Source organism: Oryx dammah, unplaced genomic scaffold (assembly GCF_014754425.2).
Source record: "Oryx dammah isolate SB20612 unplaced genomic scaffold, SCBI_Odam_1.1 HiC_scaffold_18, whole genome shotgun sequence".
NCBI classification, from domain to species: Eukaryota; Metazoa; Chordata; class Mammalia; order Artiodactyla; family Bovidae; genus Oryx; species Oryx dammah.
Genome location: NW_024070202.1, coordinates 47,800,930 through 47,827,922, shown reverse-complemented (window position 1 = coordinate 47,827,922; position 26,993 = coordinate 47,800,930). Strand labels below are relative to the sequence as shown.

At 35.4% G+C, this 26,993-nt stretch overlaps 1 protein-coding gene across 2 annotated transcripts in view; it reads left to right on the top strand.

Moving 5' to 3' along the window:
* Positions 1-26,993, top strand: part of NAMPT (nicotinamide phosphoribosyltransferase) — a 43,202-nt gene that overhangs the window by 4,753 nt on the left and 11,456 nt on the right. The window contains exons 2-10 of one of the 2 annotated variants that reach the window (XR_005724482.1): positions 5,882-6,038; positions 7,431-7,534; positions 9,532-9,660; positions 12,138-12,275; positions 14,632-14,790; positions 15,282-15,418; positions 19,434-19,659; positions 21,352-21,471; positions 25,591-25,731. Coding sequence is in view for 1 of the 2 variants with exons in the window: in XM_040260822.1 (XP_040116756.1) it covers positions 5,882-6,038; positions 7,431-7,534; positions 9,532-9,660; positions 14,632-14,790; positions 15,282-15,418; positions 19,434-19,659; positions 21,352-21,471; positions 25,591-25,731 (1,173 nt within the window). In the remaining variant the exon portion in view is untranslated. The remainder of the gene's footprint in view (positions 1-5,881; positions 6,039-7,430; positions 7,535-9,531; positions 9,661-12,137; positions 12,276-14,631; positions 14,791-15,281; positions 15,419-19,433; positions 19,660-21,351; positions 21,472-25,590; positions 25,732-26,993) is intronic. The other variant, XM_040260822.1, reaches the window with a different exon arrangement.

The following is a 26,993-nucleotide window of genomic DNA, read 5'->3' as shown; positions in this document are numbered from 1 at the left end:
AGATATGCAGATGACACCACCCTTGTGGCAGAAAGTGAAGAGGAACTAAAAAGCCTCTTGATGAAAGTGAAAGAGGAGAGTGAAAAGGTTGGCTTAAAGCTCAACATTCAGAAAACGAAGATCATGGCATCCGGTCCCATTACTTCATGGCAAATAGATGGGGAAACAGTGGAAACAGTGTCAGACTTTATTTTTCTGGGCTCCAAAATCACTGCAGATGGTGACTGCAGCCATGAAATTAAAAGACGCTTACTCCTTGGAAGAAAAGTTATGACCAGCCTAGACAGCATATTCAAAAGCAGAGACATTACTTTGCCAACAAAGGTCTGTCTAGTCAAGGCTATGGTTTTTCCAGTGGTCGTGTGTGGATGTGCGAGTTGGACTGTGAAGAAAGCTGAGCACTGAAGAACTGATGCTTTTGAACTGTGGTGTTGGAGAAGACTCTTGAGAGTCCCTTGGACTGCAAGGAGATCCAACCAGTCCATTCTGAAGGAGATCAGCCCTGGGATTTCTTTGGAGGGAATGATGCTGAAGCTGAAACTCCAGTACTTTGGCCACCTCATGCGAAGAGTTGACTCATTGGAAAAGACTCTGATGCTGGGAGGGATTGGAGGCAGGAGGAGAAAGGGACGACAGAGGATGAGATGGCTGGATGGCATCACTGACTCAATGGACGTGAGTCTGAGTGAACTCCGGGAGTTGGTGATGGACAGGGAAGCCTGGCGTGCTGCAATTCATAGGGTCGCAAAGAGTCGGACATGACTGAGTGACTGAACTGAACTGAGGAACTGAACTGAACTGAGATATTATAAAGAACAAAAGATGTCCATTACAATCTAAGATGGGTTAAAGTTGATTTTAGGAAAGTTACAAAAGACTGTATGATTTATGTATGGTGATTAAGCACCCAAGATAGCTTTTTGAAAAACAGCTTTCTTCCTCATTAGTGGCAGAATAACAAATCTTATTTGGGCATTTTGGGGTTAAAGATTTGGGGCTAGATGACAATCATTCTTATGGGTAAGTTAGTCCTGCCTCAGACTTGAGCTACCCAGTGTCTTCCTCTGTGCTGTTTCCTGTTTTCAAAGTTGCTTCTTCACCAATTCTGGACACTTAAGTATGGTTAAAACAGCTCCAGTGGCAGCCTAAACCCTGTGAGAAGTGTGTTCCTGCTGCAGTTTGTATGTCAGAGAGCACCTGTGCATTCTTAGGATAGAGTTTTCCCAGGAAGTTTTATATTACGAATTACAGGAAAAACCCAGGCAATAGAAATAAAATCCTGTATGTAAATCATGAATATACTTCATAGACTGGAGGAAGCCAGTAATAATTGTAGAGTATCTTGCAAAACAAAAATACCAGAAGCTGATAGCCCTTTTGTCAGTTTATGAAATCTCTCTTAAAGGTGTGCCAAGAAAAGGTGCAAGTTGCTAGGAATTCTACCAGAGTCAAGGGAAGAGGCAGCATAATGATAATGGCCAGTTTTACAATTTCTGCCCTTCACTAAAATAATATAATCCCCAAGTCCTTAAATTGCATTTTGATGTTAGTAGTGCTTCATAAGCCAAATAGCAGTGAATCATTTTCTGGAGCAATGGAAGGACAGGGCTTGAGAAATCCTAAATATTGAAAAGAAGAAAAAATCCATTATAATTTTTGCTGTTTCTGGCTCATTACCTTTGAAAAGTTAAAGAGTCTTAACAAGTGCCTCTTATGAGTGCCCAGGAAATCTAGAGAAGCTCAGGAGAAAAGTATACTTTGCTGTCACAGAAAAACTCTATGCAACTGAAATACTTCTCATATTTCTCTTGAACTGTTATACATGGTTAATTGACACTGGGAGTGCAGTTTTTAGAAGCTTATTTTTTCATGAAGTAAAATCAACCACATAACTGAAATTCAGATTTATTAGAAGAGCTACATTTTCCCTTGTGTGTCTGTTCTTCATCACACATATATTTATGTGCTGGCTGGACTCTGTTAGTTGCAGGAAGGCTATGTCAGTTTAAGAAACATTTTTAGGGGTAGTCTTCGTGGAGGATATTAAGAGAAATTTGTTATTTTCTCATAAATAATTTTAAATTTATTGTACAGCCATTTCCTCAAGTGGTGGAAGTTCAAAGCAGTGTTGAAAAACAATATGATTTAAGAGCGCTCTTTCGGCAGGTCACTTAATTTTGAATATTATAGAGCTTTTTGTTAGTGTTTACTTACCATATTTAAAACTAAGTTCTTGATTTCACTACCCAGTCCTTCCATGCCTTTCCTCGTCTCAGCAAATGGCACCATTATTCACTCAGTTGCTCAAGCCAAAAATCTAGGCAACATCATAAAATTCTCCCCCTCTTTATTCCCAAATCTAATCTGTCAGCCTACTTCTTCAAAGATAATGAGTCATCTCTCACCTAATTTGAGTTTTGGCAATAGCCTCTTAACTGATACTCCTGCATCCACTCAGGTCACCCTGTAATCTACTCTCCACCTCTGCCAGGCTGATCGTTGTCAAATGTGAATCAGATCATAGTCACTCTAGCCTAAAGCATACTAGTGGCTTCCCCACTTGAGGTAGCCTGTGAGTCTTAACCTGATCTTGTCCCTGCATCTCTCTCTGACTTCATGTACCCCCTCCTCCTCATTCTCTAAGCACCAACCACGGTGGTCTTCATTTCTTTTCTGACCCTGAAGTCAAAATATTTCCTATTTCCTTGTCACTTAGATCTTGTTCACATGTCACTATCTCAGGAGAAGCCTTCCTGGCCTCCTATTTAGTCTCCCATGCCTCTTCTAGGCCATCATTTTAATTTTTCATAGCATCCATCTAGCTCTGAAATGATTTTATGACCTCTCAGCCCTCACTAGCCCATTGAGACTAGGGACTATGTCAGTCTGTTTTACTTCCCCATCCTTAGCATCTGAACCAGTGCCTGATTACATAGCAGGTAGAGTATATATTTGTGAATGAATGAACTGTTTATAAAATAAAAATTTATTGATTTGAATTTCTGCTATATCATCTCATTTTCTGATAAAAGTTCCAAGGGACTCAGGGTGACAAGGTTAGCAGAAATGAAGTTAAGTAAAATGAAGAGGACAGTAAACTTGGCACAACTAAAATTAGCTATTTTAGAAAATATTTACTAAGAAGCTCTGTTTAAAATTTTTTTCCCCATTTAAACAATGTATATGCCAGTATATAAACAGATCTGAATATAATATTGTATTTTATTCTTCCTCAAATATATTGGGTGTTATTAAGTGGTTGATAGTAAATTGTTCCATAGTTAATTGCCACAGTTTGCTGATTGTTTAGCTGAATTCTAAAACAGTTCTCTTAAGTTTCTCCAAAGATTTTAGAAGTCATACTTCATTTCTAACTAAGCCTAGACAACTTTGTATTTTTAATGTTTGTTTTCAGAGAGACATTCTGAATACTTACACAAAGGTTTTAAGTACCATAATTAAAGAACACAACTGAAGTAAAGCTTTAAAATTATATAAACATATTTCATTATTGTCCATAACAGAAACTGTATTTGTAGGATGGAAAATCTTTAGTACACTTTTAGACCAAGGTGGAATTAAATAGCTTAGGTACATACATTTCCATTTAGCTTTTGACTGCTTGGTCTACTCAGAAGAAGAAAGTAATTCATTTGCCTTCTAATACTTTTAAATCTGATATAGAAAAAGTAAACTATTAAAGGTGCACCATTAAGTATGCAAACTGTGAAGAAGTTCCAATAAGTACTGAGTCACAGCTGTGAATCTTTGTTCAAATTTTACTTCATCAGAGGTGACTTTTCTCCCACCTCACTGCTTCTAGGTTTTTTTTGTTTTTGTTTTGGCCTTGCCATGCAGCATGTGGGCGTTCGTGATGGCTCAGACGGTAAAGAATCTGCCTGCAGTGCAGGAGACTCAGGTTCAGTCCCTGGTTTGAGAAGATCCCTGGAGAAGGAAATGACACCATACTCCAGTATTCTTGTCTGGAGAAGTCCATGGACAGAGGAGCCTGGCAGGCTAGGGTCCATAGGATCGCAGAGAGTCAGACATGACTGAGTGACTAACACACATGCAGCATGAGGGACCTTAGTTCCCTGATCAGGGATCAAACCCATGACCCCTGTGGTGGAAGCACAGAGTCTTAACCACTGGACTGCCGGGGAAGTCCCTATTGCTAGGTTTTGATGAAGCCTCCATATATCTTGTAATATATAGATAACTGCCTGCGTGTGTTCAGTCCAACTCTTTGAGACACCATGGACTATAGCCTGCCAGGCTTCTCTACCCATGGAATTTTCCAGGTAGGAATACTAGAGCGGGTTGCCATTTCCATCTCCAGGGGATCTTCCTGATCCAGGGATCTAACCTGTGTCTCTTGCAGCTCCTGCATCGGCAAGGGGTTTCTTTATACCACTACATCACCTGGGATACATAGATGAGCAAAACAGAAAGTTCCAGCTCCTACCTGACTTAGGCGACAGACCACATATTAACAATAAAGATTCACCTCCAAGGTTACCTGTAAGCAGCATCAGGGGGCTGTTAGAGTTGTTAGCTGCTTCAATGAGAAAGGAGACATATTTTAAACATTTGTGACTTTTTTTTCTTTCTGTATTCATTTTAGAGTTTTTGTGTTAAGCCACAAAGATTCTTTAGGTTAAAGCCAAGTTTTACTTGGATTGAGATTGTACAGCCAAACAGGGAAAACATTAGTTTTTTCGAAACTTGCGATCAGAAGTAAACAGGGAAAATGGTTTATGTCCACAGCAGTCCTCCATGAAACTCATCTGCAAAGATTTATTCCACCATTACCCTGACTCATCACCCTATCCGTAAGCTTTAAGGCATTATTATTCCTATTTTTTCAAATGGGAAAATACACACTATTCTTCCAGTTTTTTGTTGGTAAAATATTGTAACCATATTAAAATGTAATAAATTCAGATTATAATGAACACAGAAAACAAAAACAAATTTTCAACAGTGGCTCTTACCTAAATTCATGGAAAAGAAATTTGTAATAATACCTCTTCATATCTTTAAATCCACAAGGATTTAATATTGCAATTGTATAGACATATATTTTGCAATTCAGAGGTGGTTTGAGAAAAGATTACAGAACAGGGTATTTTTTTTTCCACTGCTGCTGCTTTTCACAGTGTCACTATGAAGACTAAAGAGATCATTTCCAGTACCTTATTATGCAGATGGAGAGCCTTAAGAAGTCATTGACTATTGACTTGATGAGTGTTCCACACTTAAATAGTAACAGTACCAAATTCTGCTTTCAGTTCATTGTTTTATGTTGTGTATCCCCCCAGGCAGCTGCTTCTCTTTCCCAAATGAAGACTGTTCACCAAGAGTAAACCTTTTTTTAATTTTTCTCCCCAAGTGTCTGGTTCTATAGAGGCTATGTACTTCCTTAAATCCAGTATGTGTATAAAAATTTATACTCGCCTGTGATTTTGAATTTAAGATACCGAAGTATTAAAAGTATCTTAATCATAATGGGGCTTCCCTGGTGGCTTGGTGCTAAAGGACCCATCTGCCAATGCAGGAGACATGGATTCAGTCCCTGGATGGAGAAGATCCCCTGGAGAAGGAAATGGCAACCCACTCCAGGATTCTTGCCTGGGAAACCCCATGGACAGAGGAGCCTGGCAGGCTATAGTCCATAGGGTTGCAAAAGAGTCAGACATGACTTAACAACTAAATAATAAGCACGATACTTACTTTATATTCTTTATCACCAGAAAAGAAGCTCATCAGTAGCAAATCAGTATATTTTATCTAGTTTTTACATAATTTCAAGTTCTTTTTGTTGCAATTTACGTTCTGTTCTTCTGGTATTTTCTAATTCAAATATTTCTCTTTCATATAGGTTACTCACTATAAACAGTACCCACCCAACACAAGCAAAGTTTATTCCTACTTTGAATGCCGTGAAAAGAAGACCGAAAACTCGAAAATAAGGAAGGTGAAATATGAGGAAACAGTATTTTATGGATTGCAGTACATTCTTCATAAGTATTTAAAAGGTACTGCTTTTCCTAATATGTGTAACTTTTTGAAGAGTCTAATTTTTATATTACATTAGGGGTTCTTTTGAAATTTTTAGAAATCTGTTAATTTGAAAGCATTAAATTGTATAATTTGTATGTACTTGGTGTTCTAGATATGAGAGAGATTTTTTGCAACTAATAAGCTTGGGAATAAATTTAGAGAAGTGAATAACTTTCTGAGAGTCATCTGGTTTGTTGGCAGACTTTAGTCACTAATTCAAAATAAAGGATTTGTTACTGACCTGGAAACTCACTTTGAGTTGTGATAGCAGTTATAATTAGATTATGTTTATGCTAGTCAGTTTTACCTTAAAGGCCTATTTTTCAAAACTACTTGTAACTGTAGACTTAGTCTCAAATGCATTTTAAAAAAGCAGAATCCCCAAAATAATTTCTGTACTTTATTATTTGGAAGTCCATTTGGAGGGTGGGGAAATAGTTCCAAAGTTTTCTATACATTTTGGAAAACTTCATTTTTACCTTCTCAAATAAAAGTAATCTCAGAATTGAATACAGATTAAGTTGAATTTTATGCAAATAATTTTTTCTATAACATTGGCAGTTTTAAGATTAGATAGTTAAGATATGTTATGCTATTGAAAATATACTTGGATATCAAAAGTACTTCATTGCAACACAATTACCCAAGATATTTTAAATAAGTTTACTAGTGATCTTATTTAGAGTTACCAAAGACTAATATTACACTTCAATTTCCTTCAGCTTAAAAGCTTTATAAAGTGTTGTTTATTATTAATTACAGCTAAAATTATGGTTTGTTATAGGCCAGCATTCTAAGAACTTTTATTCAGATGTCATAAATCATATAGTTCTCATAACCATGCTATAAGTAGGTATTATCCTCATTTTATACATAAAGTTAGCTAAAGGTGTATGGGGGCAGGTGGCAACAACTTAGGAACTGTGAAAATTATTGGATTGTCAGCCTCCAGAGATATACTTTATGAATAAAGTAAACAGGTTAACCTGGAAACCATATATCAAAGGCTTATTCTCAAATCTGAAGACTGTATAAATTAACACAGGTTTTTAAAAAAAATCTCCCTAGAAGTGAATTTGTTACTGTAATTTTAAATATATATACATACACACATATAAAAATCTCTTCTACTGCAAATTTGTTTTTCACATAATAAATTAACTTTTATGTTTCTGCTTATGAGTGGCTGGAAGTGCAGATTCCTTTTCTGACTCTGCTGTTGACTCCAGGTAAATCATTTAACCTCTCAGTTCTTGTTTTTTAATCCATAGAATGTGTGAAATAGCTAGAGACATTAATCCTATGGCAACTCAGCAATTCACAGCATGCCTTCAGAAATGTAAACAGGAGATGTTTATTTTTTTTAGGTAAAGTAGTGACCAAAGAGAAGATCCAAGAAGCCAAAGAGGTATACAGAGAGCATTTCCAAGATGATGTCTTTAATGAAAAGGGATGGAACTACATTCTTGAGGTAAAAAATGTGTATTTTGTAGTTTGGTTTTACTTTTAGTTCAAAATTTCTTGCCATGAAATTTGAATAGATTAGGCTATACAGTTGATCTTTGAAAACCAGGTTCAAGTTGCACAGGTCTGCCTCTACATGGAGTTTCTTTCAGTAGTAAATACTACAGTACTACAAGCCTGCAGTTGGTTTAATCTGCAGATGCAGAACCACAGATAGAGAGGAACTGCGGTTACAGAGGCTGACTGTAAGTAATACCTGGACTTTTGACTGTTGGCAGGGGGTGCCTCTAACCCCCACATCATTCAAGGATCAGGGTAATTACAACTATTGTCTGTATGGGAACCTGTAACTAATATCTATTTAGATATTCTTGTGAAAATTTAAAGGTACGTTTAATTGTTTTTCCTGATGATTAGTATTGAGAATCTATAGCATGTCTAAGCAATTTGATACAATATGTATTATAGTTTAAATAACTAGCAAATCAGAAAGGTAATTTAATCCTTTATCTGAAAATACATTATGATTAAGAAAGGGCATGGGGCAACTTGAAAGTTTAAGCCTATTTTCTGGACTATAGAATACCTAAGAAAATGGATGGTATGAATCTATCACTACACAATTCTAGGACATTTACTGAATAGTTAGAATGGTTTGGTACAGATCTGTGAAATGAATTTTCATTCTTTATTGTACTGTAATATCCTATCTAACACATTTGGATTCCTTGCTTAAACTTTTGGGCATCCAAAGACATGGAAATTGAGTTACAAGTTGAATTGTCCCCTGGCTGTTTTCTTTATTAAATAGATAGGTGGAGAATGGGATCTACTGACATCTTTCCATGTTAATTATCTCTAAAATGAATGTCTTTTTCATTGTAAACTACCAAACACAAAGTGATAAGAAATGCTTTAACTTTCATGCCTATATTGTAATACTGAATTTTACTATTTGGTAATTTTGGCTCCGTGAAGAAGTTGGGTAAGCACTCTGCTAGTTTTCCATATCTTAAGTAAGGTCAGTAAAATCTGCTGGCTAACTACCACATTTAACTCATTTGATTTGTTTTGAGGATAACAGTATGGTTAAGTTAGATGCTGTACTTAGTAATATAATTCTCAGTCATCAAGGTGGTAAATCTTTTCATTTTATATTCAGAGAATCTTAGGGATTCATAGATTCTCTAGAAATAATCTTGTGTAATCCAATTTTACAAGCATAGAATCTGAGACCTCGAGAATCGTGAATTTATTTTTTAATCTAGTTATCTTGTCCCAAATCACATAAACTGCTAGGATTTCTGAAACAACCTACCTAACTAGCCAAGCTAACCAGCTTTTAAATTAAGTACACTTTTAATCAAGTATGTAGCAACATGTTGTGTAGCCACTATATCCTCAGCCTAATCTGGGAGAGAGTTGTTGCACTTGGATGTTGACTGTGAAAGTTCTAGAAACTATACTTACAGTTAGTCTGTCCCACTACCAAAATAGTGTGAGGTCTACTACCACTATAGAGAAAAACCTATTCAAGATTCTTCTACTGGCAGAGAGTTCTTTTCTTTTTTAGTTTGTTCATTTTATTTTGCTCTCTAATAGCAGTTCATTATTGTATCTTCCAGTCATTAGCCTTTCTTTTATGGAAAAGAAGACTGCTTAGAAGATAGTGCTCTTAGAATATGTTGGAATAAACTCTTTGAAGGGGAAAGAAGAGGAAAATAACTTTGTTTTGAAATTATGTTCAAGTGGCAAATTTTCTTAGCAAAAGTACTTTGACAGCATAAAATTTTAAAAATTAGTAATACTAAACTATTAATCAAATAGCTAATTTTATTTCAGGAGGATAAGCATATTGACCCTATTACTAGCAATATAGTAAGATCTACAATTGTAATTTCTCTGACAGTAAGTTTAGCTTCTGTAAAATATAAAGAACCTTATTTAAACAGGTAATGGTGTACCATCTGTTGAATGAATAATTTCATTATTGTCTTTTACCAGAAATATGATGGGCATCTTCCAATAGAAGTAAAAGCTGTTCCTGAGGGCTCTGTCATTCCTAGAGGAAATGTTCTCTTCACAGTGGAAAACACAGATCCGGAGTGTTACTGGCTTACAAACTGGGTTGAGGTGAATTGTTTTTTGTTTTGCTTTTCATTCTTAACATTAATTGTAGGTGTAAAAACCATTCAACTGGAATTCTAGTTTAAAAATTGCTACTAATAAAGTTATGTAACCTGCTACCACTTCCTAAACCTTTCAGGCCTCAGTTTCCTCACCTATAAAATGACAGTTGGACTAAATTACCTTCCAGTAAAATCTAATCTTAAATTGTAAAAAATCGTTAACAGTTAAAACTCAGCTAGCCTCCATCTTATTTCTTGCAATCCTAAATATACACCACCAAAGAGAAAGATTATAAAAACAGCACAGATATATCTTTAGTAACTTAAGACATTTTAGTAATCGTTTTCTTTATTCTTATCTAATCAGTTTAGAGCCTAGACTCTACCACCTGGTATTTCTCATCTAAATACATTCAAGATTCACTATAGAAATTTCACCCTATTATCTGAGAGGTGTTTACTTGGTGCTTTGTATGCTTTATCTCACTAGTTTATTGGTAAAACTAATTTGTTGTTGTATTATAAAATAATACATTTGGGATTCAAAAAAGACTTCATAAAGACTAGAAACAGTTTAGAAAAACTTTTAGTACCCTAACAGGCTCTGAAACAATGAACAATTAACTAAAATAAAGATTTAAAATAGTTTACTGTTATGTGTTAAAACTCTGAATTGTGCACTCAGAGTAAAAGGAAACATATTAACACTTGTCATACTCCTTTACTGACAGATACTTTATTTTGAGGGGATGGAATTATAAAAAAGAGCAGAAGAGCTCTTAAAGAACCGCATCATCTAGTGTATCTTTTACCTTCAGTGCCAGAAGACCCCAAACAGATAAACCTTACTTTTAAAATCATCATTTATGAATCACCTTTTTCCACTTTTTTTCTTTTTGGTTTTCTGGTTGAGGATTTAGTCAATAAGTACTCTTCCCCTGTGTTGAACTGGAGTCTCATAAAGCAGATATTTATGACACAGAACTAGTTCCGAGTCTACCTTGCTTTTCATGTATGTTTTTCTTTAGAAAGTGAAAAATACTAGCCTTGAAAAAAATTTTAAGTACCTGTTTTAATTATCATTATTTAGATATATTTCACTTAAAAAAAAAAAAGTTGATGTTTTTATAAATTGTGGACATCTTCAGTTTAGTTCAGTTCAGTCGCTCAGTCGTGTCTGACTCTTTGCAACCCCATGAATTACAGCATGCCAGGACATCTTAGTAGTAGTTTGTTAACAAATATAAAAATGTTTTTAAAGATTATTAAATATAAAATCCAATATGAGATTTAGATTTTGAAGGGAAAAAAGTTCCCTATTATCATCTCTTATCAAGTTTACCTTCTATTCTAATATATATTATTTAAATAATTTCAGTCCTTGGTATGTATTTTTAATCTAAGGCACAAAAATATATGTTCTGAAACAATCCCTTTCTGATAGATCCTGTGTTTTTTTTTTTTTTTTAATTGTGTTTAAATACCATGTCTCTAGAAAACACTTTCTCAGAATGACTTTGCCTTTTCTATGGGTTAGAGGATAGAGGAGGTTCATCTTTCTCTTAGCCATCTCCCACCCAAGTTTACTACCTTGTAAATCCAATCAGTTACCAAATCCAAAAAGCTTGTTATTTAAAAACTTGAGATTTTCTTCAGGAAACCCTAAATTTAAAACATTTAAAGTAATAGTACTTAGTAGTATTCTTTCCATTTCACCCTCCCAGTATGCACAGTTTGTTTTTCTGTGGTGTTTATTTTTTGGCCTCATTGCAGTTTGCAGGATCTTAGTTCCCCAACCAGGAGTTGAACCAGAGCAGTCAAAGTGCCAAGTCCTAACCACTGGACCACCAGGGAATTCCTTGTGCAGAGTTATTAATAACATTCTTCTATTCACCATACACTGAATTTTAAAACCCACTAAAATTACTGAATTGCTTTATCAATTTTAATATCAGTGCTAGAAGAAATCTTAGTCCTCAAATCAGATTTCAGAATGTATTTAGGAGAGCTTAAGAGTTCTTCAGAGGTATCTCAGACTTAAGAGGGGCTGAAGAATGAGCATGTTGGGCTAAACTTAATAGTTTCTTCCAACCAAAGAAACAAAACCTTTTTTCTGTTAAAAATCAAAGGTGACTTTATAAACTATTACACTGATCAAATGCCCTCATTTCACAGATGAGGAAATTGAGCCCTGAAGGGCAAAGGGACTAGTTAACAGAGTAGGTCCAGTCCCCTTTCTACTATACCACACCATTTCTCATTCTTTGAAATTCTTTATTCTGCACAGTAATGATATAATGAACACTTCTTAAGTAAAACTTGCAGGTTCTTTTACTTTAGTCTTAGTTTTCAGCTAAAAATTTTATCTTGATTTGTGTGGGCAAATTGCTGTTTTGGAGAAGTTTCCAACAAGGCCTATTTTATTAGACCTTGGATTAACCCAAACTAACTTGCCTTTTTTTCCCTTGCTTACATCTACAGTGATCTTTTTTAAAGGGGAGTGATTTTATTAAGAGTATAATTTAAGCTGATTTTGTTGGACTATGGAAAGGAAATGGTGATGTGAAGGATCACTGTGTCTCATAGTTATTTCTCTCCTTCCCTGGCATTTTTCGAGGGGTAAGGTCAATCTTCTACCTTTATAACTCAACTAGAGTTTTTCACATTATGTTTTCTATCTTTCTCATACTCCTAGATAATATCATTCTAAGTTAAAATTATGAGTTGATTGAATTAAATCAGCAAATGAATATTTTACTAGTTATATACCACAGCAGTGCTGGGCACAGATATTTGAGTAAGGTATGTGTTACTTAACAGCCTTTGGAGGAGGAGCAATTTATTCTTAACTAAACACTAATACAAGTAAGAATGCTAAATTGGTAGCAGAAGTAGTGAATTCTGTGTATGAGAGAAAAAAAACCTTTTCCATTTCATGAAGATATTCTTCATGAAAGAATGAAGAGTTGAGGTATTTTTTGGATGGCAAGTAGCCCAAGGGAGACTATAGCAAAAAAAGTAGAATATATCATAAAGGATAAACCTTTAGATGGTAAATGAGGCAAGATTGCAGGAGGCCTCAGATTTCAACATGAATTGGCCTTCTTCCTCTGTGGAATAGATAGCCATTAAAGGATTTTAAGGAATGACACAACCTGTATAAAACTCTGCTTTAGAAGGATAACCAGCGGCAGTATAAAGAGGAAGAGAAGCTAAAGATTAGTTAGAAGTAGGATACTCATAGGCTGGGTCAGTGGAATCACTGAAATTACGAAAGAAGAATTTCAGAAGCAGAATGCTTAGGTAAGAGGTGATTTGTCACAGAGTTCAAGTAAGGAGTTGGATCAGTTTTCTACTGTTATATAACAAACTACCCCCCGCCCTCTCAAAAAAAGGCTGTTATTTCTCATGATTCTGCGATTGACTGAATGGTTCTCTGCTGGTCTTGCTTGGACTTACGTGTCTGCATTCAGGTAGGGGTTCAGCTCAGATAAGGGACAGTCTAAAATGGCCTCACTCCGATGTCTGGACCTCAGCTTAGGTAACTGGGACTGCTGGACCTCTTTCCTTGACTTAGGCTTCTTTACAACAGAGCACTCTCAAGGTTCTAAGAAAATGAGAGTAGATTATAAAACCCCTGAAACAGAAGCTTGGAAGTTATAAATATGGCTTCTGCTATATTCTCTTGGTCAAAAGCAAATCATAGGAACATCCCAGAATCAGGGATGAAGAGAAAGTTTACACCTCTTGATGGAAGGAACCACAAAGAACTTGGAGCCGTAGTTAATCACAAGAGTCTAATGCAGTTTTTCTTTTTAGGGGACTGAGTTGGGAAGTCCAAGAATAAATGATCTTTTTATTTTTATTTATTTTATTTATTGGTTACTTAGCTGGTATTCAGTAAAAGCTTGTTTTGTAAAATTTAGAAAGTAAGTAGCTTTTTGAGTGAGCACAGACTTGTTGTCATCTTAGCAGCTCTTTCTAAAATTTGAAGCTGCTGTAATAGCAGGCTATCTGGTTTACGAAAAGAATAGGAAATTATGATCCTAGAATGGAGGAGTGAATTCCTAAGTCATAATAATTAATAGAGTTGCTGTGATTAGACATTTTTTGGAGTTGCCTGGAAGCCAAGGAAAAGGGGAGAAAACCAAGAGACAGTTCTTATCAGGAAGTAGCAAGTCTTAGTATTAGAAGGTAGCAATTCTTTCATTTCCTCATTTAGAAAACTGTATAATAGGAACTGAATTACAAAATAGGGACCTCAGAAGTAAACAGCGTATGCAGAAATGTTTCATGTGGCTCTTTTATAATGACTTGCAATAAATGCCAAGGACATAAAACATAACTCAGTGAATGGAATTGTCTAGTACTAAACAAAAGTATCTCACACACATAACCTACCAGTAGTCATATTAGATCCAAGGAAAGTTTAGATCCAGTACTACCTAGAGGAGTGAAAAAATAACTTCTCTAGTTGTATACTATTCAAGGTGCAGTCCATGGACCAGTGCTGGTCCATGAACTCTTCAGTGCAAGCCTGCATGAAATAGAAAAATCAAAGATAAGCATTTAGAAACTTTTATGGCAATTGCCTTAGCATCCAAGTGTGATTATATTTTATAAAACTATTGATCCATGATAGATTGAAAATAAAGAAATACATTGGTCCTTCATCACAGACAGTATTCATAAATATTTGCTTCTTTGGAGCTTTGGATGGAAAAATAGGTAATTCAACATTCTCTACTGTTTGGGGCCTAGTTTGTTTATCCTTCATATTGCGGATTTGAGAGCTGAGCTTGGCACTGTATCTGAAATACATGTGGTAGGCTTCCCACCATACAGCTGAAATGTCCAGTTGGTATTTCTACCAGTATGGAAGTCCAGGACATACCTCCAGAGAAAGCTAGGATTTTCCTCAGAAAGAATCCAATTTTTTATGTATTAATGCTTGTGGTTAATTTTATTACTACAGACTATTCTTGTTCAGTCCTGGTATCCAATCACAGTGGCCACAAATTCTAGAGAGCAGAAGAAGATATTGGCCAAATACTTATTAGAAACATCTGGTAACTTAGATGGTTTGGAATACAAGTTACATGATTTTGGCTACAGAGGAGTCTCTTCCCAAGAGGTAAGAAACTGAAGGGAACCTCAATTAATGAAATATAGATTGTTGGTTAGGTTACCAGTATAAAGTTTTAGGAAGTTACTAGGAAGTTATTTGGGAAGTAAGTCACATTTTGAAATTTCAGAAATTCAGTCAATGATATTAAACACCTAATATGTGTCAGCCTCTGTTAAAGAGACCTGAAATAATAGTCTTCAGTAAACATCTCTCTCCTTTATATATTTGATGGATGGATGGACAGATGACTAAATATGTGTAATAAACATGGCAGATGTCAGGTAATATACTGAGAAGCACAAGACAGAGTAGTGGAAAAGAGGATGATGGGAAGTGCGGGTAGATCACTATTAATTAAGTAGGTCTCTTTGAGGAGGTAACAGTTGACTTCTCTTTAAAAATAACTGAAGACAGGAACTCCTTTGGGGGCTATGCTCTGTACTTCAAGTATAGGTCTTTTTCTTTTTTTGGATGTTGGTTTATGGTTTATTTTGCAGACTGCTGGCATAGGAGCATCTGCTCATTTGGTTAACTTCAAAGGAACAGATACAGTAGCAGGAATTGCTTTAATTAAAAAATACTATGGAACAAAAGACCCTGTTCCAGGCTATTCTGTTCCAGCGGCAGAACACAGGTAAAGTTTCTGTTTTCATCCTTCTGTTATCTCACATTGGTTTTCCATAAATAAGCTTCTTCATTTTTGTAACTGAGTCATGTTTTGTTTAACTACACAGATAGGTACTACACTAAATCTTCTCTATACTGTGTATAAAAACTGGTATCAGGGAGGCAGGCAAAACTTCTAACTGTCCTAATAGAAACAATTTAGGAGTTCTTTTTCTAACTTTTATATTTCTCAATAAGTTTTATTGTTTAAAAAATTTTAGCTTCTCTATTGCTGTATGCAGGTAAGTCGTATACTTGAAGTCTAGAAGCACTCATTGTGAAACCTGGTCAGTGTTCTCTCTTTCCCTGCTCTTCTACGTAACTTTACTTATCTTTGTTCTGGAAATTATCTTCTGAACCCAGTACCCTGAATTGTAGATGAGCGAGTTAGCCCTTTTGATGAAAGGAAGAGTGTTCAGATTCTTACATTTCCTCCATTCAAGTTAAACTAGAAAACAGTTATAATCCAGGCTATAGCTGCTCTGGTTCTAGAGTTAATTTTACTGAAAGTTAGTGGAGTTTTTTAAATGTATGCCAATCCTTATTTCTGATTCATAAAACAAAAACTCGGTGCTAAAACCAGCAATGAGTAAAGCTGAGCTTTGATCCCAGCAATCTACTGGATGCTTCAAGGGATGGAAAGATATAAAGAATTAATCCTATCTTTTGGATAAAAAAATAGTACACTAGCAACATGCTGCTCTGTTAAAGTGCTCTTAAAATGATACAATTAAAGTACTGCAGCAGTGCAGAGGAAGGAAAAGTAGGGTCATATTCCACTGGTAGGATGAAGAAAGGCTTTATAGAGATGGTATGTAAATATTGACTTCTTGAATGTTTGGTAAAATTTAATGGCAGACATTAGGAGATTCTTTATTCTCTGAATAAATATATATTACATACCTACCATGTGTTAAGCATTGTCATGAAAGAGGCAAATATGGATGTGCTTAAGGAATAAGGACTGAAATGTATTTTGTACGGAGATTTTGTAGGGAACGTCAGGTGGGCTGGAAAGACAGGTTAATAAGTAAAAGCCCTCAAGTGTATTTTCACATTGAATGTGCTGGGTTATTCTAATTCCATTTTCAAATGAGGGTGGGCATTGAAGTTTTTGAGCAAAGAAGTAATGTCAGAGAAATGTAGAAAGATCACTTTGATAGTGGGCTATCTTATGAATTGAAAAATAGAGAAAAATGAGAAGTTAGGATTTATAGGAAACTGTTGCAGTAATTTTAAGAGATGATGAGATTCAGAACCAAGTGGCTAAATAAAAGAAAAGAAGGGATAAACATGAGCAGAGCCTTGGGAGATGAAATTGCTGAAATGATGACTTGAACTGGGGCTCAATAGAAAGTGGATTCAGCTAACATTTACTAGCATTGCTCTCTTAGCAGGGACTTGAAAATTTTCACATGTAAGTTTCAAGACTAGTGAAACTAGGAAGATAAGAGTGACATTAACAGATCAAGATTTAAGGGTTGCAGTATTTTAATTTTTGGTCTTGGATACATGCATACCTTTTAAAAACTTACTAATGCTTTTGTTTCAAAGTAATAACATCATGAGTGTGATACTATAAATCTGAGAATAAAGATATTTTCTTTAGGATTTTCGTGTTAATACAAGGTGAAAATCTACTGTGTTTTTATAACCTTGTAATATTTATTACATCTACAAATCTGACTCGTTAATACATCAGCTGTTCTTAAATACATAAGTCTTTTTAAACAGTAGCGTAGTATAGTGAAAAGAGCTCTAGACTGAAAGTTGGGAAACAGGAGTGACCTTACAGCTGATATACTGGGTGGCCTTGGGCAAGTCATTTATCTCTCTGTTCTTCATTTCCTCCATCCAAGCCAACAAAAGGAGGAACAAAATTTTTGCATTTCCAACATCAGAAGGTCATTGAGGAAAAATGAACTAACATCTAAGATAACTTTAAAATAAGAAAATGCTAAAATTTAGACATTGCCATTATTGTTATAAATATTTTCTTAAAGAATATATGAATCTGGACTTAGAAATATTCAATTATATACCTCTTCCTCAAACTTTGGAAATGTATCAAATATGATGCTGAAAATTGGAGCGGTAGTATAAGTAGAAGTCACTGACCAAATATTTATGATCTCCATATACCAAATAAAATAGGTGTTACGATTGCATTATGTGGAGGGTGCTATAGGAAATGTCTATGGGATGATGAGATGAGATGAAGATACTCATTTTCCTCCCCAACAAAATGAATCTGGAGTCGGCGGGGGCCAGTGTGGAGGTGGGGAAACCTGGGCTAAGGTACAGATTTTGGAAACTCACTATAAGGGTATTTTTTAAAAGCTTTGAGTGGTTTTCACATAGGGAGGTATATAGAGAGAGACTAGTGCCCAGGTCATACTGAGGAAGGCAAGCACAGCATCTAGGGGAAACAGAAGAGGACCCAAAGAAACAGGGAAAATCAAAACATGAGATGCGTCAGTGAAGCCATTGGGAAATAAAGCTTCAGGAAATTTCAAATGCCAAAGAGAAAGCAAGTAAGGTAAAGACGAAACTATGCAGTTTGCTAGAAGTGATACACACAGAGTTAGATGACCGTATTGAAATAACCTCTTAAGAGTTGGTTCTTACATTGCAAAGCTCTCCAGTGCTAGTATTCTTTGAGCTTAATTCTCTCCCTTACAGAGAAGACCATAGCAATTCTTGATTTGAAGAAAGGGCTTTCTTTATCCATGTCTTCATTTTCCTTTCAACCTGCAGATGCTTGCATGCAGTGGAGAGTAGGCATCATAGCTACTTTGTTCACTATAAAATAAATTTTATATAAATATGCTCTCTCTCCATTTCAGTAGTTCTGGATAGTGAAGTCTATATCCCTGAAGTATACATCCTCTGCTGTCCTCAGCATATCATTGACAGCATGAGAGAAGTTATTTACTTCAGTCCTTCAGAGGGAAAAAGAAAACAGTTTCAAAAATAGTATGACTCTTTAAATAGTTTGGAGATAACATATCTGCATGGGATTAAATGAATGGGTTGTTTCACTTTCCATTATTTTACTTTGGAAAATGAAGTAGAGGCAAAAACTAATAAATTAGGGAGAAAGTAAAATTACAGGGCATGAGAAAATCATAACAATTCTAAAATTCATTATTAGGTTCTCATTAAGAATTTGTTATTTATATTATATATTAGTTAACCAGCAAGTACTTTAGTCAAATGCCATTAATCTATTCAAAAAGAACCACCATTATTGAGGACAGTATAAAAATCACTGTTACCATTCTTGCCTAATAGAAACTCTTACACTATTTCCCATCTTAATTATGTTTAGCTCAAACTAAATATTGTAATTCTTACTTCCTGGGCATATGTTAGTTAGTAAATAATCATAAGAAAAATAAATGCCTATTACAGGCCAATTAAAAGATACAACAGGTAAAGAGTTAGTTGACTATATATATGCATGATACAGTATAACTAACTGCCTAAGTAATTATCTTTTAAGTGTAAGGTTTGGAGAGTAAGAAAGATAAAATATATGTCCTTATTATAATTGGTATATGGTTTTGGAAATTCACAAAAGGGAACTGCATTGCTTAGTGAAATAATGGGAGTATGTGTTCATTCTTTCTAACATCTCAGCATAATGTATAAAGAGTATTTAACAGGTGCTTTTTTAGCTCACTCATTTAAATGAGTTAGGTTCAGGAGTACTAAAAAAGAAAATAACATAGTTTATCCTTTGGTTGAATATGACTTAGTTTGAGTAACTACTGAAGAGATTACTTGTAGTCTTAAAAATTGGCGAAAGGGTGGTTTGGTTTGGCTCAAATATTCAACTAACTTCTTGATGTGCATTTATTAAACTAAATCACTCACCTTCTCTGCATTGTTGATGGTGTAGTATAGTAAACATGAGATATAATTCAGGAACAGATAATGTGTCTGCCTAAGTAAATCTGTATTTTCATTTTGTTTTCTAGTACCATAACAGCTTGGGGGAAGGACCATGAAAAAGATGCTTTTGAACATATAGTAACACAGTTTTCATCAGTGCCTGTATCTGTGGTCAGCGATAGCTATGACATTTATAATGCGTGTGAGAAAACATGGGGTGAAGATCTAAGACATTTAATAGTATCAAGAAGTACAGAGGCACCACTAATAATCAGACCTGATTCTGGAAATCCTCTTGACACTGTATTAAAGGTAAATTTTAATACATAACTTGATTATTAAAAGTGCCAATAGACCAGCTGCATCAACACTACTTTTAATTTCATTCATACACACACCATTTCAGAACTATCTGGACCAATCCCCTTATTTTAGAGTTGCACCTCAGAGAGAGTTAATAGATTTGCCCAAGGTCACACGTTAATAACTAGAGAAAGTATTTCCAGAGTAAAGGGTGGTTAATATGTAACTGTCAAATAGACAATTAAGTACTGTTGACTGTTGAATAGATATTTTCTTTTTATTTACCTTGAAGATTAATAAATCCCATTACCATTTTAACCAGTCCTGTGATTTGGTTACCAAGTTTGTGGTTTCTTTCTCTGCCTTTATCACAAGTTATTGCTGTACCTTTGAAGGTTTTAGTGCAAAAGAAGTATGTGTAAGGTAATGTAGAACAAAAATAATTCGAAAATACTTTCAAGTAGAGATTCTTTAGTGATACTACCGGTCCTTAATGTAGCCTTGTTGTCTTTTTTTTTTGTTTCTTTTTTAAGTCTTTAGGACTTGGTTTACCTTCTTTGAAAAGCACTAATAGAAACAGGTTATTGATGCTTACTACTAGAAAAATAGTGTGCTACATGCTTTGCTTAATTGTGTCATTGAATCTCCGAAAACCTTATGATCCGTATTACAACTCTTTTTTTTTATAGACAAAGAAACCAGCTTAGGTTAAAATTCACTTGCTCAAGGTCAGACAACATCTAATAAAATAAGCCAAGTAGCCAGCATAGGTCTTTATGACTATCACCGTCTCTCTTTACCACACTGTTCCCCAGCTGATGATTAGGTGATACATTACCCTTTAAAACAGTGGGGTGTAGAATCAAGGAGGTCTTTCCTATCCTGTTAAGTAATAGACCAGACTGATGGTTTTATCTTAGCCTGAAATATGAACTGATTTGGGTTTAGCAAACTGAACAGCTTTCATGTTTTTTCTGTTACCTAATAAAAATATACAAACCTAGTTTCAAGAATCAACTGAGTTACCATATGGAATTTTGTCATTGTTAGATATTAAACCAGTTGATTTAGAAAAAGGGAGTGATTGTTGGGTAGAACCTTTGAATCTCTGAGGAAGCTTTCTGATAAATTTTCAGTCAGTGTTGAAGTATTTCAGCTGCTACCAAACTTCCAGTAGTTAGTGAATGAGTTGCACAACTTGCATATTAAGCAATTTGGCTTTAAAAAAATTGGTGTCATTGTTAAGTGAGAAGGACTTCAGAAAATTCAGCTGGATTCATGTTTGAGTTATATCAGACAAATTGAATTATTGGCACAAGCAGAAAAAAATCCAAGTCAAAAGTATCATCATGAGTTTTTTAAAAGATGTTTTATATACCTTTTAAAAATATTATATTTACCATTGTAAATTTCTAATGTTAAAGGATTTCTTCCCTGAATCTAATTAGAAAAATGTGAGGGAAAAATACGTACGTTTTGAGCCACTTTACAGCATAAATTGGCTTGATAGAAAATGGCATGCCTGTTCTAAAAATCAAATAGAATTGAGATGAAATTTTAGAAGGCTTATACATGGTAATATAAAATTTAAGTAATTAAATTTTTATATTCAAGATTGTTAGCAAAGTCTGTTTAACTTTGGAAAGTTTTTACACTTTTTTTCAGTCTTATTTTGTGTTGGATGTGTATTTTTCCAAACAGGTTTTGGATATTTTAGGTAAGAAGTTTCCTGTTACTGAGAACTCGAAGGGCTACAAGTTGCTACCACCTTATCTTAGGGTTATTCAAGGAGATGGAGTAGATATTAATACCTTACAAGAGGTATGTATTTTATATTAAAAAGTTTCAATAAGGTAATTCTTATAATTAAACTGTTTACTAATTTGATAACAATAACAATAATTTAAGTACAATTGTTATTCTTTTAGTAAGACAGTGTATGTCTTTTCTGTTAAATGCTTAAAATTTATGGATAATAGTAACTTAAAATATAGACATACCAGCCAAACCATACTCCCAGTCCTCATTGGCCACCATGGATGATGAGCCCAAAGTAGTGTCCGTAGGAAACAAGAAAATGACGAAGAGTAATCTTTATATGTAAAACAAAAAGCCTTAACTTTTTGTTTCCTAACACTGTACAAATAGGTCTCAGTTTCAATAGAATGGAACTTCACATACTCTAATAATGTGAAACCTGAATGATACTAGTCTTTTTGATACTGTCCTTTTTCAGATTTATAGAATGGTTTGTTACCTCCTCTAAATTTAGCATTGACTGTTATCACTATTATTGTTAGAGTTAGCCAAACAGTGTAAGTTTTATATTATCTTAAACCGTTTTCCTCTTTTGTTTCTCAAATAAGTTTCTAAAGAACTATAATTTTAATACTTAAAGCACTCCATAACAATTAAGACTGTCACTGATACCATGATATAGATTGTCAACTGTGATAAAACACTGACATTACTTTATTTTACTTTACAATACTGTATTGGGTTTGCCATACATTGACATGAATCTACCATGGGTGTATACGAGCTCCCAATCATGAATCCCCCTCCCACCCCATATCATCTCTCTGGATCATCCCCATGCACCAGCCCCAAGCATCCTGTATTGAACATAGACTGGCACTTTGTATACATGTTTCAGTGCCATTCTCCCAAATCATCCCACCCTCTCCCTCTCCCTCAGAGTCCAAAAGTCTGTTCTATATATCTGTGTCTCTTTTGCTGTCTCACATACAGGGTCATCATTACCATCTTTCTAAATTCCATATATATGTGTCAGTATACTGTATTGGTGTTTTTCTTTCTGGCTTACTTCATTCTGTATAATCGGCTCCAGTTTCATCCATCTTATTAGAACTGATTCAAATGTATTCTTTTTAATGGCTGAGTAATACTCCATTGTGTATATGTACCACAGCTTTCTTATCCATTCATGTGCTGATGGACATCTAGGTTGTTTCCATGTCCTGGCTATTATAAACAGAAAGCACTGACACTTTAATGTATACTAGTTTCAGATGATATCCACTTGTATAACACAAGTTACCAAAAGAATTTTCTGTTTGAAAGGGTTGGTATGGTTAGAGGAAGGTCAGTACTCCAGTTATGAACAGTTTGTTTTCTAAAGATTCATTTAAAAGAAAGAACTATTACATTTAACTCTCAGTACTTCTGTGGTGACATGTATTTAGAGTTCCAAATGAGGTCTGAAATAGAACTCTTAAAATAACAGAAATGAGGTTTCTTCCACCAGCTCTTCCAAACTGCCTTACCTAAGATAAGTGGAAACTTCCCCAGCTCTTTTAAGACATTTGGTGTTGGGGCATTAGGGGCTTTGATGTACAAAGGAAGAAATAGAAGAAAAGTCTGCAGCAAAGAGGAGGACCTGAATATAGAAATCTCAGTTGGCATATTTAATTGCTGTTGTCTTCTAGCTCAGCTGAATTGAAGGTTTCTGACTTGGTGTCAGTTAAGAACTAGTACCCAACCTCCGTTTTAACAGGTCCCTTTCAGATGAAGAAACCTGGGCAAGGTACTGTATAAAAGAATATCTACTAGCCCAGTGTTCTTCCCATTGCTTATCCCTGTCCTTCCTTGTTCTTAGGGGCAGCTCTTTAAGTTCGGTTGTTCCATCAGGTATTTGAACTTCTCTTTAAAAATTGAAGCTCTTTGGCTTTTCTCTTTTTTTAAAGTTGAGGATCAGTTCAGAACTTGAACCTTTTTTTAAAAAATGACTCCATAAACAAAAAGTTAAATCCCAAGACACATAGTCTCTGGCATTGGTAAAACCTTAAACAGAATGGTCAGAGAATGAGTAGTTTGTGTTAATACATGCACTCATTCCTTAAAGGATAATACCTGCTCTCGCTTCATATTGGAGGTGGGTCAAAATAAGTTTTTAGATGCAAGGAAAGGAATTTATATAGACTTTTTGTCTAATCATGTTTCCTTTTAATTTGTATAAAATTTTTTAAAGTAATATTTCCTCTAATTCTGTAACATCCAGTAACATTAATAGAAAAATTCACATAAACTTTAAATTGTCTAAATTTCGCAACTTGTGATGGTGAAGCTGTATGGGAAGAACACCTTAAAGAAATTGGTCCTAAAAGACAGAATAAGACATTAGGTGGTACTGTTTTTTTGTGTGTGAATTCCTCATTCTTGTGCTTCTGCGGTGTACCTAACATCAGGTGACAGGTCTGAAACTGTTTTCTCTGTATTTTACCCAGATCTCCTTACCCTCCGTCTGTCGGTCTCCGTTTCTTTTACTCCATTTTTCTGTTCTACTCCTTGTGTTTCTTCTATGTTGAAATTCACTTATTAGAACTTTAATTTCACATTGTTTTATAAGGTCTTCATTATTGTTTTAGTTATACTTGGTTTACAGTTCAGTGAAAAAAATTCAGGGCCCTTGAGTATTTTGAGTTCAAGTGTAATAATAAAAAGACATGAGAATTACTTTAAAATAAATTGCATATGTCTCCATCTTGATTCCTGACATACAGCAGGAGAGTTAGACTGAGATTTAAAAAGAAAGTTGCATTTCTAAATGTGGATTTGTTAAAAGATATAGGTCCTTGGAGTTTATATATTTGTATCTTATAATGTTGAAAATGAGACTTCCCTAGTGGCTCAGTGGTACAGAATCTGCCTGCCAATGCAGGAGACATGGGTTCAAGCCCTGGATCAGGAAGATCCCCTGGAGAAGGAAATGGCAGCCTACTCCAGTATTCTTGCCTGGTAAATCCCATGGACAGAGAAACCTGTTGGGCTACTTACTGTTCATGGGGGTTGCAAAAGTCAGGTATGACTTAGTGAATAAACAACAGCAACTATTCCTCATTTAGATAAAAGGTCAGTTGAGACTCTTGGTATTGGAAAGTATATGACAAATCTGTATGAATAATTCACATAAACCTATTAAACTTGGTTTTTATTTTCTACTCACTTCTGAAAGATCTGTTTAAATTAAAAAACCCCATACTTTATAATTACTTCCTTTTGACTAGTATGAAATTAAAAGAATGGTTATTATACTTTATCTGCTACCTTCTACCATAAAAGTGATTGAGTATGTTACCTAAGAAGACAGACACTAGTTAACTAAGTCCTGCCTGGGAAAAAAATGCAGATGAGATTGATAATAAAGTAATAAATTAATGTAAATTTTAAATTATGTGTCCCTTGAAAGAAATAGTCTAGTTGTTAGAAGTCTGTGTTTATATAGGTCTCTCTTTCTGGCTTTTTAGATAATCATTTCCCCCAAAAATGATCCAGTGATAAATCTTAACTCCCAATCAGTTCGTAGTTTTGTTTATGGCACTAGGGTACCAGCCAGGGTCAGACGACTGCCAGTGCCTCAACTCTTAAGTTAGAGGGAGTATTTTACACTTTTTTTAAAATCACTAATATCTGATGATTTTAAGCGCCCCCATTACATGACTTGCACTGTGACATGTGACAACAAATTTATTAATGAAAGAGTAGAGTCACAGAATCTACTAATTTGGGGCAAATATCTGGGCCTCATTGCTTGTGCTACTGGCATCTGGGCAGTAAATTAAAGAGGTAGATGAGAGTTTACTCAAGTAACCTTGTGTATTGATAGCCATTTTTTTCTACCTCTCATTCCCTTTATTCCCCCAACCTAAACCACAGTCACTGATAACAGTACAAATTCAGGAACTTTGAATGAAATCCCCTCCTTCTACACTTATTCCTTGGGCTTCCCTCTTTGAGGTAGGTGGGTCTTTTAAAAGAAAAAAAGTGGGATGTAACTTCATGTAGGCTTTATTCTTAGCTCTTTATTTACTGTCTTATAAACAGCTTTAGATGGTTTATTCATCAGTACAGCCCATGGAAAAATAACTTCTTTCTACTTCCAAATTACCTGACTTTTTAAAATTTTCTTCTTTAATCTAGATTGTGGAAGGCATGAAGCAAAAAAAATGGAGTATTGAAAATGTTTCCTTCGGTTCTGGTGGAGCCTTGCTACAGAAGTTAACAAGAGATCTCTTGAATTGTTCCTTCAAATGTAGTTATGTTGTAACCAATGGCCTTGGGGTATGTCCTTCAACTTCTACTCTTGTGTTGTTACTATCTTCTTTATGTGTAGGCCTAGAATATGCCTAGAATACATACATTGAATGCAATAGTCGAAGAATAATATGGTCCTGAACTATTACCGTATTGTACCCCTGACAATACTCAGAAACAGGAAAAGTAAGAGATAGCAGGTGATAACTTGACTTCAGAAACGAAGAAAGACTTAGAAAAAAGAGGAAAAGTGAGAGATAATTTAAGACAGATGATGCAGGTCAATTCATTTCTTCTCCTTCAGTATATACCTTTGAATCAAGAAGTTGAGCAAATTTGAGTGAGGATGTCAGCTCACCTGGGCTTCCCAGGTGGCGCTAGTGGTAAAGAACCTGCCTGCCAATACAGAAGATACAAGAGACTCGGGTTGGATCCCTGGGTCAGGAAGATCCCCTGGAGGAGGGCATGGCAACCCACTCCAGGATTCTTGCCTAGAGAATCGCTATGGACAGAGGAGCCTGGCAGACTACAGTCCATGGGGTCACAAAGAGTCATACATGACTGAAGCGACTTAGCATGCACATACAATCACGTCAGCTAGCCATCATGCATTAAAGATAAGCAAATATGTAAACATTGTCAATGTTTTAGGAAGGTGAACTGTGAGGTTCAAGTTGTGACACTAGAATCATTTTCTGGTCGTCTTAGAAGGGGGAACCCAAGCTGCAGGCAGCTGAACAACCAACTCCCTGGTATCTCTTCACAAGCTCTTAGGAGTCTGTATCAAAGGGTGTGTGTTCAGTTCTGTCGCTAAGTCGTGTCTGACTCTTTGCGACCCCGTGGACTTCAGTATACCAGGCCTCCCTGTCCATCACCAACTCCCGGAGCTAACTCAAACTCATGTCCCATCGAGTCGGTGATGCCATCTCATCCTCTGTCGTCCCCTTCTCTCCCGCCTTCAGTCTTTCCCAGCATCAAGGTCTTTTCAAATGAGTCAGTTCTTCACATCAGGGTGGCCAAAGTTTTGGAGTTACAGCTTTAACATCAGTCCTTCCAATGAATATTCAGGACTGATTTCCTCTAGGATGGACTGGTTGGATCTCCATGCTGTCCAGGGGACTCTCAAGAGTCTTCTCTAACACCACAGCTCAAAAGCATCAATTCTTCGGTATTCAGCTTTCTTTATAGTTCAACTCTCACATCCATACATGACTACTGGAAAAACCATAGCTTTGGCTAGGCAGACCTTTGTTGGCAAAGTAATGTCTCTGCTTTTTAATATCCTGTCT